The following is a 21,987-nucleotide window of genomic DNA, read 5'->3' as shown; positions in this document are numbered from 1 at the left end:
GGCTGAAACTGCAAGTGAGAACTGATGGACAGGAGGAAGAGGCTTCACACCTGGGGCTTCACACCTGCGGCTGAAACTGCAAGTGAGAACTAACACAACACAGGAAGGGGCTTCACACCTGGCCTGGGAGGCTGGCCTGGCCCTGGCAGCTGATGGGAGGCATCACACCAACGGAGAGGTGAACCACACAATCCTGATACAGACCAAGCCCAGGACAGCATCCACATCTGCCTGCACGCCATCACGTCCCGCAGGATGATAATGGAGTAAACCTCTGAACTGTAAGTGAGCCACCACAATTAAACGAGCAAGGTGGCCAAGCATATAACGAAAAGGTGTTTGGCATCAATTAACTGTCAAGGAGATGCAAATCAAAACTCTCTGGTACCGTCTCAGGCTGCCGCTGAATCCAAAAGGTAACAAGTGTGTGTGGGGGAGGGGGAGCGTGGAAGAAAGACAATGCATGCACACAGCTGGGGGGTATAGACTGGTGGAGCCATAGTGAAAAATAGGGATCACGGGGGCTGGAGAGATGGCTCAGAGGGTAAGAGCACTGGTTGCTCTTCCAGAGGTCCTGAGTTCAATTCCCAGCAACCACATGGTGGCTCACAACCATCTGTAATGAGACCTGGTGCCTTCCTTGCCAACAGTACATTGTCTACTTAATAAATAAATAAATAAATCTTAAAAAAAAAAAAAAGAAAAATAGGGATCAAACACAGAACAATCCTAGACCTAGCAATCTCTCCTCTAGATGTAAACCCCAAAGAAATGAAATCCCTAAGGGCTACCTGCACCCCCACTGCAGCCTAGTCATTACAGCCAGAACTCCCGAGTTTTTATTGATAAAGAATAATTAAATAAAGACTTCATTTGGCAAAGCCTATAGCACCCAGTATTCCCAGGAGGCCTCCCATCCAAGTACTAACCAGGCCTGACCCTGCTTAGCTTCTGAGATCAGATGAGATTGGGTGCATCCAGGGTGGTATTGATATTTAAACTTTCATCTGGCACCCAACATGGGGTGCCAAAATGTACTAGGCTCTTTCTTTGGGCCACCAACCAGCTCCCAAATTATGACACAGAGACTTCTTAATGGTTTTGAATGCTCCGCCTAGCTTTAGCACATTTCTGGCTAGCTCTTTTAACTTAATTATCCCGTTTCTCTTTATCTGGCTTTTGCCTCAGGAGTTTTTTAACCTTTTCTTACTTTCTTGCTGTCTTGCTCTCTCTGTGTCTGGCCGGCTGAAGGATGCCTGGCTTCTGGCTCCAGGGATGTCCCTCAGTCTCTCCTCTTCCTCTTGCTATTATTTCTCTCTCAAGCCTAGATTTCTCCTATTTACTCTCTCTGCTTGGCAGCCCCACCGATCCCTTCCCTTTCCTACCTGGCTACTGGCTACTTAGCTTTTTATTAGACCAATCAGGTACCTTAAGCCCTGGAGAGCCCTTAAGAAAGCCATGGTCATGACAGCCATACAAGGCCTGTGCAAAGGCCCCAACCAGCAGAGACTGAAGCTGCAGCATAAGAACACATGGGCGCCTGCACGGGAGGTTGAACGCTGACGGAACCAGTTTGGCTCTAGCAAGCACATGCCAGCGTCACTTCCTGAGTTGGGATGACGCTATGTGGCAACGGGCAGAGTGCACAGCGGCGACAATGGGCAGCTCTGCCTCATCTACAAAGTTACTTCAACATTGAAAGTTCACTTAGCTTTTAAAAATGAGAAGTAAAAATGTCAGAACTAAAACAAAAACCAAGGGGTCAAGGCCAGGGGCTTGTCTGCACCCCAGCTCCCAGAATGCCCGGCACACAGCAGGCCCAAGTGACCAGTGAACAACCGCCCCCCACATACACCTGAGTGTTCCAGCCTCTGAAAGGCGCTCTGCAGGTCCACACAGGAAGTTCTGCACCCTCTCTACTGCTCCTCAGCACAGGCTCAATGGTAACTTCCTGCCCAAAGATGCCCACAGTGATAGGAAACAGTCACCCAGGCTTTGCCACTGGCCTACCACTACTAGCCCCCAGCTTCCATGGCAACAAACCATAAACACAACTAAGTAGATAACAACCAACATCAGGGGTTTCTGTGGGATGCCCCTAAGAAAATAAAGCGATAACAACGCACCCTCCAGAATATGATGCTGTTGAGAAAGTCAGCTCTTACGTCATAGATGTGCATGAAAATCTCGGCTGCGTCACCTGCCACTGTGGCATCATCGTCAAGTGTGCTGTCCTTTCTCAAGCCAGCAGGGATACAGCTTCTCCCCGGCTGTGAACCAAGGAGATCCATGGCAAGCCTTTGGCTTAGCCCTAGATGCAAGGTGCCTGCTAGGTACACTTGGTGCCAGAGCAACACAGCCCCAGGGAGGCCTGAGTGTGATGCCCAGGAGCCGCTGGTATTTGCAGTGGAGGAAGGGTACACTCCTCAGGAGAGAGCTGGCCAACTCTAGCCATGCCCTCCAATGCGGCTCAGAGAAGAGTTCAAGTGGCCAGCCCAGGGGAACAGAACTCTGACTTGTCCCTCTGGCCACAGGCCAAGAGTTCCAGGGGCTCTGCTCCAAGTCCTGTCCATCCAGTGAGCACATGCTGGTCACACTGGCCAGCCAGGGTGTGTGACACAGGGCTGTGCATTGCTTTGTCTGGCCTATCATGATGGCTAACAGAAACAAAACTGGAGTCCATTGCCAATCATTTGTACCTAATGTTAAGCTTTTTGTCTTCTCTTAAAAGACAAGGGGATCTGAAGGCTCAGAGACACACCGAGGCCACTTTTCTTGCTGGACACCACGCCCTCCAGCTAGCCACAATCAGCTCTCTGGATATCTCAGTGTAACAGACGTGTCCTCTCAGGACTTTACGATGGTTACTGAAAAGGGCAGCCCAGATTCCACCTGTCCCGGGAGTTCTCAAGTGGGCACCATTGGCCCTGCAGAGCTAGGACCCTTCCTCCCTATGGTCACACACCATGTGCCCCACCATTGTAGTTTACCAGTTCCAATAACTATACAGAGGTTAAACAGCTGCCGGGCCGGTGTCCCTCGAAATCCCTGCAATGAAGGAGAACCCCAATCTAAAAATGAGGCAAACTAATACATGTACCTTGTTCAGGGTTCTCAGTGGTGAGAAGAGACAGCGACCATGAGAGGTTTGCCACATGGGGAGGGCTGGTCCTGGGGCAGCTCAGGGCAGCCAGTGCTCAATTAACCTCTGGGGCATTTGCAATGGAGAAGAGGATCCTGGTCCAAACTATGTGTCACACTCCTGGAAGATCTGGAGACACTGTCTACCATGAATGGACTCTGGGATCCAGCAAAGCATCAAAGAGGGCCAAGCAACACCGAGACTCCAAAAGCTCTCAGGGGACATTCTGACTAACTCTTATGCACTAGTGGCTTCTGGTGGGAAGGTGAGGGGAGACAAGTCCTTCCCAGGATTGATGAAAATCAATAAGCTCAAGGTGTCTGAGATGAAGGATGTCCTTGCAGTGAGGTGCTGGCCTCTAGAATTCCAGTCTTGCACACACAACTCAGCGGCTGTGTGCCTGGCTAGTTACTTCCCAGCCCTGGGTCCCGAATTCCTATTCTAAAGTGGAATCAGCAGAGGAAATAGTTCCTGGAGAGAAAAAGGAGCCTAGATGGGAGAAAATATTCTCAAACCAAAGATCTGATGGGGGCGAAGGCGGGAGGAAATACTAGCTAAAACATACAGAAAATCCTTCAACTCAACAGCTAAAGCATATGCCACCCCAAGTCAAAGGTCCAAGTAGACAGATGTTACAAAGCAAACAAGTGGCCGGTGGATATGAAAAGGCATCCCACATGACCAGTCACCAGGGACACAGCCACCTGAAGGCTCACTGCACATCTCCTTGCATGACATTATCCAAAAACAAAAGACACTAAGTGCTGGTGAGGGCATGGGGACTGGGATTCAGGAAGTTGCTGAGACTGTAAAATGGTATTGTTGTTATCGGAACCACCTACCCAGCAACCCCATTACTTGGCATTTATCACTCTCCACAAATTGAAATCAAAGTGATGTCTGTGCAGCTCTGTTCGCTGAGGATTAAGCGCAACAGCCAGACTGTGGGAACAACCTCAACATCCATCCAAAGATGAGCGGATAGAGAGGTGTCTGAGTACATGGCGCAATACTACACAGCCTTAAAAAGGAGGACACCTGTCATTTGTGATGAGGCAGATGGACGCAGAGGACAATGTTAAGTGACAAAACTCAGCCACAGGACAAATGTAGAAGGGCGCCTCTCTATGAACTCTCAAAATAGGCAAGCCAGAGAAAGCAGAGAGTGGTAGCTGCCAGGGACTAGGGAAGGGAGGGAGGGAGGGAGGGCTGTCCAATGGTCAGTTTCAGTTACACAAGATGAGGATCTTCTATAGACCTGCTGCAGACACGGAGCCCATAGCTAATGATGCTGTACTGTGAGGTCGAGTTTCTCAGGAGTATTCTTTCCTGCACTTCGAAACTCAGATGAATACCAGTGACAATAAAGTGACAGCCTGGGGGTCTGCGAGAGTGCTGGGGCCTGCTCTGTATCCAGCTGGTGGTCATAAGCAGGCCTCAAATTTCATTATAAGGACACCAAAAAAAGTCAATTTTATTGTGTGGTAAGTAAAAATAAATAAAACACTGGCAATAAAGTACTTGTGGCTGCATCCGTCTCACCGGACCGGCACGGCTGTCAGTGATGGGCCTGGCTCAGTGCCAAAGAAGCATCAGCATTATATCCTCTCTCCCCCCACCCCAAAAAAGTCAAGACCTAGCCTCAAATGGGAGCAAGATGGGAGGCTGCAGGAGCTGCTGGGATGCCAACAGCAGACACAGATGCCAGGTGTGGTAGCCAGATGCAGCTGGTTTCAGTTTTCAGTTCTCAGGGCTGATGGTGGACTCCTCCGGTCCCCTCTGACCACTTGTCTGTTCTCTGAGAGTTGGATATTAAGGTGCTTTGTGCATTGTTAAAATCGGGTTATGTGGCATTCCAAACAGAAACACATTATTATGCACACATACACACCAGGCCTGCTGAGTTCACTTAATGATTAAGCTTAGCCACTGCCAGGTCTCTCATCTTGGGCAGGGTTCCCACTATCTGGATGAAGAGCACAGCACACTGGGTCCATTGCAGGCAGTCCTTGCTTCCTGTCCAGCCGTGCTTCAGGCAGGTTCCTGGAGGGTGGCTGGTATTCCTGGACAGGGAGGTTGTGCCATCAGAAGGAGCCTGGTGCTAGAGGCTCCTTGAGACACCCTCTTTGAGACCCACAATTTCTGGTGGCCCATCTCCACGGCTGTGATACTGAGGTTCTGCGGGTGAGGTGCCTTTTGTAGATCTGCTTCCATGACCCTGCTCTCTCCTGCTTTCCCCAGGGGCCATGAATTTTTCAGAACGGATACACAGGCGTGCCAGAGGACGGCCTCGCCTGTACTTTCCCCACATATATAAGCAATGCAATTAGGTTAATAGACCTACAAGCACAAGTCGACAACAGATGATTAGGCTAATTACCCCCTCCTTAAAGGATCAATTAGGGCTGTGCTGCCCAAACTATATTCTGAGAAGCGGTGCCAGGCACTTAACAACGGGCTCCTTAGACTAGACGTCTGGCACAAACTAGGCTGAACCAGGACCCTGCTTCCTTCCACGCGGGATTTCACGGAGGCTTTCAAATGGTGGACAAGTGTTAGGGGGAGAGCACAGGCTGGAAGAACTGTGGGGTCCAGTCAGTGGCATGGGGGCGGGGGAGGGCTGTCTGCAGACCTCAACATGGCTCTACTCACCAAAGGACTCGTCAAAGCACAGGCTCAGAGTCGGGTTGCACACGGAGATCCTGTGTACCCCCTCCCCAGCTTCCCGTGATGCTGTTGGTCTTTGGAGAGCATAACAGAAAGGACAGGTGACACACATCTGCAAACTACTACCTGAGGAGCTGAGGCAGGAGGATCTCAAATTCCAGGTCAGTATGGGCAACTTAACAGGTCCTATCTCAAAATAAAAGGGGAGGCAGAATGGCTCAGTGGAAGAACATCAGCTAGCCCCGTGTTTCATGTCCAGCGGTGTGCTGGGGGCGGGGGAGACCTACTCTGAGACTGACTCTCTTTATTGGCCACCATAGAAATAGAAAAACAGACTATTTAGGTCATGTGGTAGGACCAGAACTCTTTTCCCCAATGTTGTCTGCCAGGGCTCCACCAATCCCTGCTCCCCTGAGGGCTCTAGCCCTCTTACCCGTGGCTCTTCCAACTTTGAGCAATCCTTCTTAGCTCATGTTTGCACAGACGCACAGCTGGCTCTGTTCTGATTTCAAGCAATGCCCATGGTTAATCGGGGTCCTGGCTGACTGATTTAGAGGTGCTGGGCAAGCCTTAGCCAGAAGGCCTGCCTCACCGATGGCCTGGGTGGAGACTTTTCCAGGCGAGCATGTGAACATAGCTACTGACCCAACACTTGCAAGGCCCAGATGTCAACAGTGTGGGGACTTTATCAAAAATTGATTTTAGAAAATTCTGGAATCGGGTGTTGGAAAGAGTGCAAGAGGAAAGGGGGAAGAAAGGGGATGATGGAGTGTCTCAAGATGGGCGCTGCTGGATCGGGGTTCGTGAGGAGGAAGGAGACGCAGACAATTAGAGGAGGATTTGCTTCTCTCTGAATTCAGGGACCAGGAAAGAACACACTTCCAGCCCACAGGACACAGGAGCTCCACACACACACAGTAGTATGGGGGCAGCTTCTGCAATCACTGTCTTCAGGACCTCAGTTCTCGGTGGGCTCACTGTAATGGGATGACCGGAAAGTCTTCAGGGCCTGCCTTGTCTATGTGTGTTGGGCAGGTTGTTCATTGAGTCATGCCCATGGGACTCCAACAGTGAGGTCAACAGTGCTCGGCACTAGTACACGCTCAACAAACTCGAACGCCTGGCCTTTTGCAGGCCATTCTACCTTGAGTCTGAATTTCCATTATAAACGTGCTGGGAAGTATGTGTTCCTGCTAGTCTCTAGTTCTTTCTGGGATGTGGAGGCGACATGGAGGCATTCTTATTGCTTCCTAGGTTGGTAGTTAACTCTTTCCTCAGAGCATCAGGGGTGGCTGGGCTTAGCCTGTTAGGGAGTAAGGGACTTCAGTTTTGTGCAGGGCCCGCTGGGAAAGCCATGTCGGGTACCAAGGAAAGCAGGCTTGATTCTCAGATCAACGTCACTCATTTGGGGGCTGAAAGTGGGATGCTGAGAAACTCGAGCCAACTTCAAGAGGACCATGCTGGGGGTGTGGCTCACTTGCCTAGCACGTGCAAGGCCCTGGGGTCCATTCCCAGCACTGTAAACAAGAAAGAGGGGCGGAGGAGCAAAGAAAACCTTTGCAAGGTCCACTCAAGAGTGCCCTAAGGGAGACCTTTGGAAAGCCAGAGTAAGCTGTGATGGAGGCCAAACCAAGTCACCACAGGCAAATGACTTGCGTTGTCACACAGGGTCACAAAGTTCAGAGGGGACTCCATCCTGAAACTCCTTGTCCTTTCTCAATAGAGCTGAACTTTTGTTCTGTACCGGACCCCACGAATCAGAATCCGATATCTGGGCTCTGCACTGTAAGACATCTCTCTTGCCCCCCAAGCGAGGCAGCACGCACGTCCACCCCTCCAGAAGTGAGCACATAGATAACCAAGGGATGGGAGCAGCACCCTTAGATCATGGAGTTTCAACCTGGCCACCGTGTGAGAGCTGCCCATGGCATCTCTTCCCTGAAAGAGGAGCTCTGGAGAGGCAAGCAGCAAGTGCCACTAGCCAGCCGGAACTAGCGACAACACCCACGGACCTAGGTCACAAAGCCAGTTCTGTGAGTTCAATGATCAGTATCAGTAAAAAGCTTAACAGGAGCAAAGCAAACACAGTAATCATTTAAGGCCCACAGTCCCTTCCCACTGCCTTCAGCCTCCTCCCTTAACCCCTAAAACTCACAAAAGGGCCCATTCAAGGATGAAGAGAGAGGGCCTTGGGATACCGTTCAGTGGTGGAGAGCTTGCTTAGCATGCACGAGGCCCTGGATTCCACCCTAAGCTCCAAAGACAGGAAACAAGGATGCAGAACGCTCCACCAGCAGCTGGCATCCACATCACACTATTACCTACTGCACTCTAGACAAACGGGAGGTGGGTCGTGCCCAGGGGCATCTCCAGCCGGGCACCATTCTAGACGCTGCAGACACCATCATGTGTAAAATGGACATACATCCTTGCCCTCAGGAGATCGGATCCTGCTGAAGGGGATACTGCATACTAATTAACTCCAGAGTGATGGGAGAGAACAGGTGCTCCAGGGAAAGGGCACGATCATAATGGCAGGCAGAAGCCAGAACTTCCTGGTGCGTGCTGTGCCCCACACCCACACTCATGTATGGATGCTGACCATACCCATTTCGTGGGCAGGAAAACACACCCGAGCTAAGGCGCTGGTTTCCCCTTGGTCTTGAACTGGTGAGTGAAGGCTGTATTCTAACCACTCCATGCCCCTCTAGGTTCTCTGCTACGAAAAGATCTGACCAGGTGATGGGACTCCAAGATTCCTGTCGTGTCCCAGAGCTAAAGCTTCAGCTAACAGTCCAAACTCCAGTTCCAGCTTTATCTGTATACATGCAAAACACTTCTGCCAGAGGAGCCTCCCTGTGCTTTAAAAGGAAGATTCATTTAATCCCAGCACCAAGGAGGCAGAGGTGGGAGGATCGCTGTGAGTTCGAGGCCAGTCTGGTCTACAAGTGCTAGTTCCAGGACAGCAAGAGCTATAACACAGAGAAACCCTGTCTTAAAAGGGGATGGATGTCAAGTTGCTTGTACAGCAGATGCTCCTGGAACCTATATCACACACACTCACCACACTTTCTTGCTCTCTCTACTCTGGGAGTGCTACAAAGGCTGTGCCATGTGTCACCCATCTCAAAATGGTAGGACAAGTGGCAGGGGGCTAAACATAGGGATGACACTCAGCAAACCGATGATGGCCCTAGAGGTGGAGAGGTCTGTAGAATGGGGAGCCTTCCCTCAGAGCGAGTCCTGGAGCACTGTTGTGTCAAAATGTGAAGAGGGCACATTTGCTGGGCACACGGCTTGCCCTGCACGAGGTGCTCATACCGTGGGCAACCCAAGCAAGCAAGAACTTTAAATCCACATTGGTGGGGACTCCATAACAATGGTGGCATGTCCAGAAATCCCCAGGGCAGTAGAAGCTCAGAGCTGGGCTGTGTACTCTTTAAACATCAATGCTTTAATGTCACCTGGCTGGAGACAGGCAAAGCAGCCAAGGCAAGAGCAAGAGCTAGCTGGCTCCAGGTTTTTTGTTTGTTTCTTTTTTCATCTCACCTTTCCCCAAACTTCCAACTGGAACCCAGGTCTGCCCTTCTAGCACACAGGCAGGGGTTGAGAAAGTTGAAAAGAAGCCGGGCGATGGTGGCGCACGCCTTTAATCCCAGCACTTGGGAGGCAGAGGCAGGCGGATCTCTGTGAGTTCAAGACCAGCCTGATCTACAGAGCTAGTTCCAGGACAGGCTCCAAAGCCAGAGAAACCCTGTCTTGAAAAACCAAAAAAAAAAAAAAAAGAAAGTTGAAAAGAATCAAGAGACAAGAGCCGGGATTTCTTCACCACACTCAAAATCCCTAGAATGTAATGAACTATGTGGGGACAGAGGAGGGTTGGGAACCTTTAGAGTCAGCTCTGGAAGGGAGGTTTGGGGAACCTGGGTGTGTCCCGTCCTATGCCCTTCTTTCTGCAGGGATACACTATTGTGTATTGGGACTGCTCCTGAATGCTGCAGCAGGGCTCTCCAAACCCAAAGCTGACGTGTCTGGAAGCATTTGTCTGAGCCCAGGTAACCCCAGGGCTGCCTCAAAGGAGCAGGAAGCTGGTTTGCCAGATGGTACCAGTGCCCAGGATGGGCTAAAAACCACGTCAGCTAGTCAAGCAGTCTGAGGTCAATGTCCTCTCAAGACCTAGATCCCAGGTTGTCCCTGTACTATGGTGTGACAGCAAGCTTGGGCATTTTCTAGGTTGACTGTCACTCTGTTCTGTCTTCACGCACACCAGTAAGAGGGGAGGAGGGATACTGTGACAGATGGAGGAATAACCGTCTTCTAGCTCTGGAGAACACTCATTCATTCGTGGATGTCCTATTTCTGAGTTCTAGCCTGCAGACTGGGTAAGGGGTGCCTCATAATCCCGGTCCTTCCAGGTGGGGACCTTATTTTTAGTACCAGTTTGCAAGAGGTGAAACCGATATTTTGAGCGTACCCGGACACCTGCTGCGCCCAGCCATCTGAGCAGCAAGGGGCTGCACTCTAGGCCTTTGCTTCCAACATCTACAACATACAAAACAGCTGGGTGGAGGGGCAAGAGCCAGAATCCCGTTCCGCCAAAGCATCCCACCAGCCTGGGGTATCTTGGTGCTTCTTATCTCGAGGGAATGTCTGGTGGGGAGGCCCTTCCCAGGCAGGCTTCCAAGAGGCCTGGCCCTGTACAATAGCATTCCAGGAGGCAGAGGACCCTACAAAGGCACATACTATAGGGCCTGCAGAATGCCTGGCCCTTCTGCAGGGCCCCAGAACCCCAGCTGCCTCCTCTTCGCACACTGTTCCCAGCCAGGGCTGGGGGGACAGTTTTCCGTATCTGGAGGGCAGGGCATTCTGGGGCTCTGATGAACCAAGCTACTCCAGCTGCTGCCAGACTGGATGGGGCTGCAGCCGGGAGATCCAACGGGGCAAGACCAGGCGCCCTGCCCCACCTGTCACCCTAGGTGGGGTCCATTAGGGAGGGCTGGGGGAGAGAGCTTGAGGATGAAGTTGCTTTTATTTGGGAGTTGGGAGATCTGGGTTCCAGGTTGGGGGAGGGGAATGCAAGCTGGAGACCCCGCGCTGCTCAAAGAGAGTGCGTGGGCTTGCCCGAGCTGCACGGAGGGGGGGGGGGGTGGTATAGGGCTCCAAGCCCAGGAGAAGGCCGCGGTCCCCCAGGCCTGCCGAGGCGTGCACCGGGGTCGCGTTTGCACGCAGCGGGAATTGTCGCCGACTGCAGAGAGGGCCTGGGGACTGTGTCTCACTCACCTCCTGAAGTCAAAGGGCATCGTGCCACTGAGCCGGTGGGAGCATTGCAGGCCAGGCGGGCCGCAGCGCCGCGTGGGTCCGAGCCCGCTGCCAACGCCTCCTTGGCTGCCCCGCCCCCGCCAGCCGGCCCGACACTCGCCACTCGCCTCCCGCCGTCGGGAAGTGACGCTCCGCGCAGCCCATTGGGCGCTGCCGTCTCCCCCGGCCGCCCCTTCCGCCGCCCGGTTAAAGGGGCCCAAGGACCGGCGGGATGGGGCGGGCTGGTCGTGGGATGGGGCCTAAACCCAATTTTCCCGTACTCCTGTTTCGGTTCCTTTTGGCTTCAGATCTTCTTTTCCTAGTCTTTGTGGGGCCTCAGGGCAAATCCCTCTGCCTCTAGCTGTGGTTTTTGTGTTTGTAAAACAAAGCCATTGCTTTGTGAAGATCAGAGAGAACGCTGCAAGTTAGGGTCCTCGAGAGGCGCTAGATATGGGTAAGGGCTTAAAACTGAGGGGTGTGCAAAACATCCTGGGAAAGTCCACTGGGCATCCTTTGCCTGACCTGCCACTACCCTTTTCTCCATCTCCATATACCCTGGTCTTCCTAGGTATCAAAGGAAACGTTGGGATCCTGATTTAGTGAACAGCCTGGCATCTAGTGAGAGCTTCTCCACCTGATAGAATTGGGTTTATCTATCTGCTTTCATCATCTTCCGTGTGGGGTTGGTGCCAAGCAGTATTTGAGCATCTACCCACCGAAGTCAAGTCTGTGCAGGGTTATCCAGAGGCTCTGGGTTTGCACCGTTAGAAATGGCAGAGATCAGGTCCCTCAGCTTGCAGGGCCGGAGGAGAAGGGAGCAGAACTCCAAACCTGCTGTGATTCGCTGATCTTAGTTGTCAACTCGACATATCTGGGAAGAGGGAATCTCAGTTGAAGAATCGCCTCCATCACCTCCACCTGTGGGCATGTCTGTGATGTTTTCTTGGTTCCTAATTGATGTAGGGAGGCCCAACCCTTTATGGGTGGCACCATTCCTAGACAGGTAAGCCTTGGATAAGTAAGCTAGCTGAATGGGAGCTGGGAGCTCGAGGCAAGAGCCTTCCTTCCAGGTCCCTGCTTCAGTTTCTGCTTCGTGGTTCCTGTCTTCAGTAACTGCCCTGCCTTCCCTTAGGGAAGGACTGGGGTATACATGTGTATGCCAAATAAACCCTTTGCTCCCAAGTTGCTTTGTTTGGAGTTTGTCACGGCAAAGAAAAAGCAAACTACAGCACCGATATAGGGGAAATCTGACCTGCGTTCTGTTGCTGATGTCCGTCTTCAAAGTTGTGGTGACCTAAGACAACAGCAACTCAGGGAGGAAAGCAGGACCCAAGTTAAAAAAAAAAAAAAGCAGGACCCGTGAGCAGTTTCCTGATGTAAAACCAGATGGAAACGGCTGCTTAATTTCCTGAAGGATAAATGGGCAGTAAAAGCCAAGGTTGGAAATGCGGGAGCCGTGGTTCTGCCAGCTCCTTCTGACAACCCATATTCCATTCCCAATCATTCATTCACTCCACAAGCACCCTGTGCGCTTATGGGAAATGAGACCATCTCAGCCTGGCCCAGAACCTGGGAGCAGCACAAAGAATCAAGGGGCCTTCAGTAACCCCTGGGTGCAGATAACCCCCAAGACAGAAGTTGTTTGTTGTATGCATTGATCTCATGTCTTCTCTTTTCAGAAGATCGTCCAGAGATTAGCTACCTGGGCATCTCAGTGACCTTCCTCCTCCTTAGCCCAGACCTCCTAAAGCATCTCAGTTGTGCACTTTGGCATGACCAAGGTCAACAAATGCCCAGGGGAGTAAATAAAGATAGGATTGACTGGTGTTGATATTTTCTATCCAGAGAGAAAGCTCTCAACTTTTGATGGATACAAAGAAATTGCAAGTTATAGCTTCCCTTGCAGCTATGTGACTGGGTTATTGAAATGTGTGTGTATGGGGGGGGGATATGGCTTTAAGAAGAGTGGGTGCAGCTGAGCTGTAGTGACACACACCTTTAATCCCAGCACTCTGGAGGCAGAGGTAGGTGGGTCTCTGAGTTTGAGGCCAGTCTAACTTACAGAGCAAGTTTCAGGTCAGCCAGGACTGTTGCACAGAAAAACCTATCTTGAAAAAACAAAAAAGAAAGAAAGGAAGGAAGAAAGAAAGAAAGAAAGAAATAATTGGTGCATGCTGTGTCCCTCCGTGTCCCTTTATCCAGCTGGCTGCCTAGAATGTTGGACCATGAAATAGAAACTACACAAAACAAAGCAATAAGACAGAAAGAGCCCAGTTCTTGTCACTCAGTAATTCCATGGTATTCTACAAGATAGAAATAAGCGTCCATCTTATTGGATCTACTATTTTGGCTTGCTGAACACTTACAATGGAACTTAATGGTAATACTGCCGCCCTGCCTAAATCACTTGACTGTTCAAATACTGCACAGAGAGGAGGCCAGTCCACTATTATCTAACATCCTGTGATTTTCCTTGGGAGAACTTGGCACAACTCATGATTGGATTTACTAGTTAGTACCCACACCCCAAATTGAGTGGAAGCTTCCTGAAGGAGCTTGGATGGCCACCACTCTGTCCCACCACCCAGCCAGTGTTTCCATGTGTGTAGAGAGGCACATGTCTAGGGCAGAATAGTCACAGGGTCTTCCCGTAGGACAGAGAAGATGGGAGTGGAGTGACCATGTCACCAATAACCTCTGTGGAGACTGTTGAGGTTTGCAAGCAAAGTGGGTTGCCAATCCCAGGAGACAGTGAGAGGTGGATCAAAGGAAGTAAATCAGACCTGTGTCACAGTCTGTGGGAATGCTCTGAACCTCTTTCAACATGGCAGCAACTAGTAACAGTTGAGTTTGGGAACTATGGATCTTGTGGTATCCTGTGGAGGTCAGCCTCCAATGGTCTTCATCCGGCAACAGCCCCGGGCCCTTAGATGATAGTCGCCTTCCACAGTGAATAGGTCTGGCTTATGTAACTCGACAGGATATTGCAGAAGGTGTGACTCCTGAGGCCAGGCTCCAAGAGGCATCACGCCTTCGTCAAGACTCTCTTGAATCACTTCTCTGGGGGAAGCCCCAGTGCCAGTCCCTAAGGAGGCTCAGGCATCATTCCCTTAGAGCAGTCCACAGCACAGGCCTGAGGCCTCCTGCCATAGCCAGGTGAGGAAGCCCTCTAGGAAGCCTGCTTAGACCAGGTTGTGCCTCAAAGCTGCAGCCTGGCTCACACTTGAGCTCCAGATCCAGGGGTGACTCTGAGCCAGAGTTTCCCAGCTAAACTGCTCCTAAATCCTGACCCCTAGAAACTTTATGATACCAAGTATTTAAGCAATCAAGAAACACACACTGGCCTTCTCCTTCCTCTGTCTCACCCCCAGCCAGACCGAGGAGGCCACTTTTGGAGTCAGAGAAGTCTCTAGGTGGCTGACCTGGAGGCATTTCTTAAGTGGCTACGGACAGGCCTGAAACCAGGGGTAATAAATTCTTCCCTGTGGCAGATAGCCTGATAGTCTAGTGAGCGAGACTCCAGGTGCTGGGATCCTGGATCATCCACTCCCCCAGAGCATGGCTGGATTTACTAACCTGTGACAAATGAACAGAGCATCATCGCATAATGATGTCGGTTCTGAAATAATGTTACAAAAACCAGCAACTTCTGTCTCAGAAAGTAACTCATGATCTTGGAGAAGGGAGCTGCTGCCCCTTTGTGAGGCTGCCCTCCAGGGACATCATGTGATGGCTTACAAAGGAATCAACAACAACCACGTACATGTGATTGGACTGGGATTGGTCAGCTCCAGCTGTGTCTTGGGAGGATAGCTTGAATGGGCCTCTGAGATACCCTGAGCAGAGGCAACCCAGTTGATCTCTACTGGGTTCCCACAGGACTGCCAAAGAATTTTAAGTGCCCAGTTTTCCCTGATCTGTGACACAGCAACAGGTAGCAAGTTTGCTGCTCTCGGAGCCTTCTGCGAGAATGAAGGAGCATGGGGATGCCTGGCATGTAGTAGGTGCTCAGTGATTGCTGAACAATCAGTCCATACAAAAGACTGTCCTTAAGGGAGAAGTTTCCCTGACCTCGCATGCTCGCTCTCTTCTACCCATCGCTGCCAGAAACATCACTGCTCGTTCTTTTAGGCAGCAATATTTGGGTTGGGTTTGTTTTCTGTAATGAGACACTAGTCCATGGTCCATTGGAGCGGCTGGTTCAACCTGATCTGGATGAAGAGAGATTAAAATACAATAGCCCTTTGTCAAACTCAGCAAGGACCTAAAGGAAAAAAAGGTCTCTGGAAATATGACTATTTTTTCTCGCTTCATTTAAGTCCTCTGACCAGTCTAAAGGTGCTCTGTGAGTCAAGACAGAAAGAGCAAAAAGGAATTAGTCATGGGAAGAGCCACTGCTGTGTAACAAATAAACCCAAACTTAGAACTCCCCCCCCCCATGTTTCAGTACCTAAGGACCAGGTGTCTGGGTTCCCCCACATGGACCTCTGTAGAACACTGCTCATGGCATGGTGAAGGGCAAGGGGAGACTGGGATTAATCTGTTTTGTTTTATTTTGTTTTGTTTTTGAGACAGTGTTTCTCTGTATAACAGCCCTGGCCATCCTGGAACTCACTCTGTAGACCAGGCTGGCCTCGAACTCACAGAGATCCCCCTATCTCTGCCTCCCAAGTGCTGGAACTAAAGGTGTGCACCACCATTGCCCGACTGGGATTGATTTTTCTTCTAAGGCAGTTTCTGCTATGAGTTGACTCTGGAGTGTCCCCACAGGCTCATGATTTGAACCCTTATTCCCCAGCCTGTGGTGCTGTGTTGAGGGCTGCAGGGTCTTTAGGAGCTGGGGGTTGGCCAGTAAAAGTAGGCCTGTAGGGGCTTTTGAAGGCAATTCCCACCACTGGTCTGACGCCATGCTCTCTGCTTGCTGCGCTGACAGCATAAGCTGAGCTGTTTCTACCATTCTCTCTCCCACCATGGTGGCCTCTCACCCTCTGAGACTGTCATTCAAAAGAAGCCCTCCCTCCTGAAGCTTTGTTCGGGTATCAGGCGGCAGCAATGACGGGTAGAATCTACACACTGGGTGAGAAGCTGGAGAGTGGCAGGCGGGCTGACATCACAATTGGTAGCGCTAACTAGGTGGGAACTAGACAGTATATGTTGGAAGCATGTGATTTGCTTTGAAACAGTGTGTGTGCGCGCGTGTGTGTGTGTGTGTGTGTGTGTGTGTGTGTGTGTGTATGAAGTGTTTGTGTATTGAAGTTGGACTAAATGTATTTTGTGCTATGATATTTCCATGTGCCTCTGGGGACCAGGGAGTGGAATGAGGTAGTCTGAGTGAAAATGGCCCCTATATGTTCATGTTTGAACTTGGTCCCTGGTGAAACTATTTGGGAAGAATTAGGAGGTGTGACTTTGTTGGAGGAGGTGTGCCACTGGGGTTAGGTTTTGAAACTTCAAAAAGGCTTGAGACAATCCCACTGTCTCCTTTTCTGCCTCCTGCTTGTGGATCAGGATGTGAACTCTCAAACCTGGTGTGGTGGGACATGCCTTTATCTCAGCTCTAGAGACACAGAGCAAGTGGATCTCTCTGAGTTTAAGGCCAGCTTGATCTACATATTGAGTTCAAGGAGACTGTATAGGGAGACTCTGTCACAAACAAACAAGACAAAGCCATGTGGTGGTGGCGCACGCCTTTAATCACAGCGCTCGAGAGGCAGAGACAGGAGAATCTCTGTGAGTTCTAGGTCAGCCTGGTCTACAAGAGCTAGATCCAGAACAGGCTCCAAAGCTCCAGAGAAACCCTGTCTTGAAAAGCAAGCAAACAGGCAAGCAAAAAACAAAATAAAAAAAAAAAATCTGCTCCTGCCACTATACCTTTGCCCCACTATCATGGACTCTCACCCTCTGAAACCATAGCCCAATTAAACACTTCCCTTTATAAGTTGCCTTGGTCAGGGTGTTTTGCTGGAGCAATAGAAAAGGAACTAGGACGCCATCCCTAACTCAGCAGTCAGAATTCACCCTTCAGCCCTGATGGGAGTTAAGGGGAGTCTGGGAATACTAAAGGGAAATTCCCATCATGCAAAGCAAACAGGTAGGGGGAGCACACCCCTCTCTGGCCACTTACAATGCCTGCCTGGTGGTTAGATGGGGCTGCAAACAGAAGGCAAACAGGTTTCATAGTCTCTAAGCAGAAGAGGCATGGGGTCAAGTCTGTAGGAGACAGGCAATAGGCTGGAAGCAGTTATGTGGGTTCTTATAAAGCTCCTTAAGAGTTTCAGAGTTTGGGCTCAGATATAAAGGATTATTGAAGTCAGGCAATTTCCAGATTTCCCAAGTTTGTCACAAGTTAGGTCTCCCCATCTTAACAGACAGCAACTCCATTATATTGCAGCTATCCATTGTCCTCACCCCTAGCTGCAGTTCTGGTTACTATAACAACCACAAGTGTGGACTGACATTGATTGAACTTACTGAACCTGTGGGTTGGTGTTCTGTGTGTGTGTGTGTGTCTGTGTCTGTGTGTCTGTGTGTGTGTGTGTGTAGATGCACACACACATGCTTGCATATGCATGTGGGGGCCAGAGAACAGCCTTGGGGTATCATTTGTCAAGGGCAATTTTCCTTTTTTTAAATAAGGCCTCTCCCTGGATTAGACCTCACCAAATAGCTAGACAGCAGGCCAGGGTTCTTGGGCTCAGACTCAGGTCTGTAAGTTTGCAAAGCAAACATTGTGCTGACTGAGCCATCTTCCCAGCCCGAGTTACCCATCTCATCGTTGTGTTTTTCAGTTCTGGAATTCGCTTTGGTTCTTTCTCAACTATTCTGTATTCAATGCTGGCTGTGTATGGCTTCCAGGCAGTTCTGCCTCTCCACTTTCCCTGTGTTTGGGGGAGGTGGCTTTTGCAATGCCCCCCTTTGATATTGCATTGGTTGAAGTCAGACTGTGGGAAGCACTTACGGGACACTGGAAAGAGGAGGACAGTGAAGTTTGAGCGTGCAGTCCCAAGTTCTCCACTAAGCGCTCACCCAGCCTGGCTAGGTCTGTCCCTCAGTGGCTATCTCTGTTCTCAAGAGGTGACATTCTGTGTCCGTTCAACATCTCCTCCCTCTGTCCCTCCAAGCTAGCCTCATGGCCTCACTTCTTGGTGTCCCAGGAGGTTACTATACTTTTCTCCACACCGTCAAAAGACCCTTTGGTGACACTCCTCCCTAAGTCTCAGTATGTCCTCAATTGTTGGCCAGGATGCTGTGTTACTTCCATAGAATTTTCAGACATAGAGTTTTATGTTCTAGACCACAAGAATAATGACATTATGGCCAGTGCCTGAGAATACTGAGGTGTACTCGTTATCACCCATGGGGTTGTTGTTTGGTTAGTTGGCTGGTTTATAGAGATAGGCTATCGGTATGTGGTCCTTGGCTGATCTGGAACTTGCTATGTAGACCAGGTTTGCCTTGAGCGTGTAGAGATCGGCCTCTATTCATAAGGCCTTAACATCTCATGAATCTAGTGGTCTTTGATTATGTGTTAAAATTTTTTGTTTAAAAAAAATGTATAAAAGAACTCAGGCCTGGGGCGGGGTTTTTATTGTCTTTCTCAGACACTTAGGGCAAACAGGGATCACCTTATTCAAGTTTAGAACTTGCTGTTCTTAAGGGAGGCAGGTAAGGAGGCTGCACGCAGGCTCCAACTTTGTTTTTCTCCTCCGAAGGTGCCTCCCTTCAGGGCCACGACCACGTTAGAAGGAGATTCGGCAGTGTCACCAAACATGTCAGACCTGGACACTGATATTTGTTTCTTAGGCCTTCAAAATTAATCTAGAAACCAAGTCCCTCTAGTTATACCACACAGCCACTAACTGATCCAAGTCACGACTGTCATCTCTCACCTAAATGCAGCGTCGAGTGCAGACAGATTCCTGCCCTTGTTTTTGCTGAAGACTTCCTATTCCCGACCTTGCAACCAGAGTCTAGTTCCACATGAATCAGGCCCACCACTCCTCTACCTGCAGAACTCCAAAGCTCCTCTGATAAAGAGACCAGACCTTCTCATGGTCACACCCTACTGGACTGACTCTATTTCACACCTGAACTCCTTCCTGATTCCTTCCGCTACAGTGAATGTTTGGCAGGCCTCAAACACAGAAGACATGCCCCTGCCTCAGAGCTTTTGCGATGCTGCCCTTATCTTGCACTCACCGTGTCTCTGAAACAGATTTTTTAAAAGGATGGTGTGGGGCCTGGAGAGATGGCTCAATGGCTGAGAGCATCAGCATCTGTCTTTCAAAGGACCTGAGTTCAGTTCCCAGCCCCACACTGGATAGCTCACAACCACCTAGAACTCCAGATCCAGGGAACCCAATGCCTCTGACCTCTACAGGTACCTGGATGCATGTGTGTGTGCATGCACGCACGCGCACACACACACACACACACACACACACACAATTAAAAAAATAAATCTTTTTAAAATACATAGTGTATAAATACTTGAGCCAGAAGTATGGTAACTTTTTTGTTAAATGGTTACAAGTGAGTGCGCTACACTTCTCTGTGCACCGATTTGCTTACAGCATTGCCACCTCAAACTCACGAGGAGTGTGTTACACTTCCATGTTGACTCTGTTGTACCTGTAGGAGGCTGTCAGCTTCGTCATCACCTTCAGGGGTCACTGTCTTTCACACTGCTGTCTTCTGAAATGTCAGGAGGGAGGCAATGGCTGTACAATGTTGGACCTGAGTCAAGTCGTCTTCCCTGTAGGAGGTGGAAGTTATACACAGGACAGGGGACTAGAAGAGGCAGGTGGCTCCAGAAATGGAATTGGAGGTTCTGCTAGCTTTCCACCGCTGCCATAGTAAATACCCAAGATGATCAACTTATAAAGGGAAAACACTGATTTGGGGGTCAGTTTTGGGAGTTTTCAGGATGTCGTGACTAGCTGGTCTTGTTGTTTTCACGCATATATCCAAATATCACCTCATGACATAGAGGCCTGGAATGTAGCAAGTGTTCTTATCTCAAGGCAGGAAGCAAAGCACAGGGAGAGGGCAGGGGCCAGTTGTCCCCTTTGATGACACACCCCCAATGACCTAAAGGCCTCCCACGAGGCCCCACCTACAGAATACAAGCCTTCTATCCACGGGTCTTCAGGAGGCATTTAATAGTCAAACCATGGTAGGGGTTTGGATGTGAACTCATAGGTTTTAATATGTGTGCAGGTAGATAAATGGGTGGGTGGATGGATGGATGGATGGATGGATGGATGGATGGATGGATGGATGACAGATAGGTTTATGTGTGTGTGTCACCCAGTTCTGTCTCCTGTCTGAGAAGGGTTAGAAGAACCATATATTATCTAAATCTTAGCAGCAGGCTCCACTCATTTGTACACAGGGCTCCTGGGATGGGGAAAGTACCAGATGAATCTGGGGTACAGACATGATCAAGGCGTGATGAGGGCTTGTCAAAAGGACACAAGAATCAGAAGGGAGGCACTCCCAGTAGCCACATCTGGGACAATTTCAACACTACGATCGAAAATGGTTGTGATGGATGGCTGACATGGGAGAAAATAAAGACCTGCTGGTTTATACTGCTAAAGGTAAAGATAGAGGTGACCAAATGGGAAAGGAAGAATTCTTCCTCACAGTGGGGTACCAGTGGGGGAGCTGGCAGAAAAGATAGAATTACCGCCCCACTTGTCTTGGCTGCATAAGTAGTCAGGCGACATTCAAGGACAAAGGCAGTGTTGAGGGCAGTTTGTGTACTTGTTCAAATAGGCATTCTATGGTCTCTCCAAGAGACATTAAGGTTTAGGGAACCTTCCCCTAACCCAAGGCCTCCAAAGGGCAATATGGCATCTAAACCGTCAATCCTTCATGCCTGGAGCCTGGAAGGTGTATCTGGAAAATGCCAGCCATATATAATATAATATAATCTCATATAATCTCATATAATCTCATATAATCTCATATAGTCTCATATAGTCTCATATAATCTCATATAATCTCATATAATCTCATATAATATCAGTTAGCTCACCTCAGCAGCAAGCTCCATATCACACATGTGTGCATTTATATGTACAGGAGTGTGTGTGAGTGCTGTGTTGCCAGTTTGTCATATATTCCCCTCAGCAACATAGGGACCTCCTTGGTCCCCCACCCCTGAGAGGTGATGTTCTTACATTACAATGCATGTGGGAAGATTCTGGGTGCTTCTGTTTGCCCTGCCTCCTGCCTCTCTTATAGTCCTTACGGGGTCTCGGAACCCAGGTCAATTTTCCTTGCAAGGCAAAGCTCAGCCTTGGCTCTTTCGTGGGACCCTCTTTGATGATACATTGACACAGTGGTTCTCGGCCTTCCAAAAGCTGCGACCTGTTAATACAGTTCCTCATGTTGTGTTCACCCCAACTATACAGCTATTTTTTTTCTATTTTTTTTTATTTATTAAAGATTTCCTTCTCTTCCCTGCCACCGCCTCCCATTTCCCTCCCCCTCCCCCAATCAAGTCCCCCTCCCTCCTCAGCCCGAAGAGCAATCAGGGTTTCCTGCCCTGTGGGAAGTCCAAGGAATCCCCACCTCCATCCAGGTCTAGTAAGTTGAGCATCCAAACTGCCTAGGCTCTTACAAAGCCAGTACGTGCAGTAGGATCAAAAACCCATTGCCATTGTTCTTGAGTTCTCAGTAGTCCTCATTGTCCGCTATGTTCAGAGAGTCCGGTTTTATCCCAGGCTTTTTCAGACCCAGGCCAGCTGGTCTTGGTGAGTTCCCAATAGAACATCCCCAATGTCTCAGCGTGTGGGTGCACCCCTTGCAGTCCTGAGTTCCTTGCTCGTGCTCTCTCTCCTTCTGCTCCTGATTTGGACCTTGAGAATTAT

At 49.9% G+C, this 21,987-nt stretch overlaps 1 protein-coding gene and 1 pseudogene across 1 annotated transcript in view; both read right to left on the bottom strand.

The window, feature by feature from the left end:
• Nucleotides 1–11,340, bottom strand: part of Ergic1 (endoplasmic reticulum-golgi intermediate compartment 1) — a 97,201-nt gene extending 85,861 nt beyond the window's left edge. Inside the window, exon 1 of the mRNA XM_005349016.2 lies at nucleotides 11,090–11,340. Coding sequence (XP_005349073.1) covers nucleotides 11,090–11,109 — 20 coding nt within the window. The 5' untranslated portion in view covers nucleotides 11,110–11,340. The remainder of the gene's footprint in view (nucleotides 1–11,089) is intronic.
• LOC113456411 lies at nucleotides 881–999 on the bottom strand (annotated as a pseudogene).
• Nucleotides 11,341–21,987: the final 10,647 nt, after the last annotated feature.

This window comes from Microtus ochrogaster, chromosome 7, assembly GCF_000317375.1.
Source record: "Microtus ochrogaster isolate Prairie Vole_2 chromosome 7, MicOch1.0, whole genome shotgun sequence".
Lineage (NCBI taxonomy): Eukaryota > Metazoa > Chordata > Mammalia > Rodentia > Cricetidae > Microtus > Microtus ochrogaster.
Note: the sequence above shows the minus strand (reverse complement) of the source record. Positions and strands in the feature narration are given on the sequence as shown.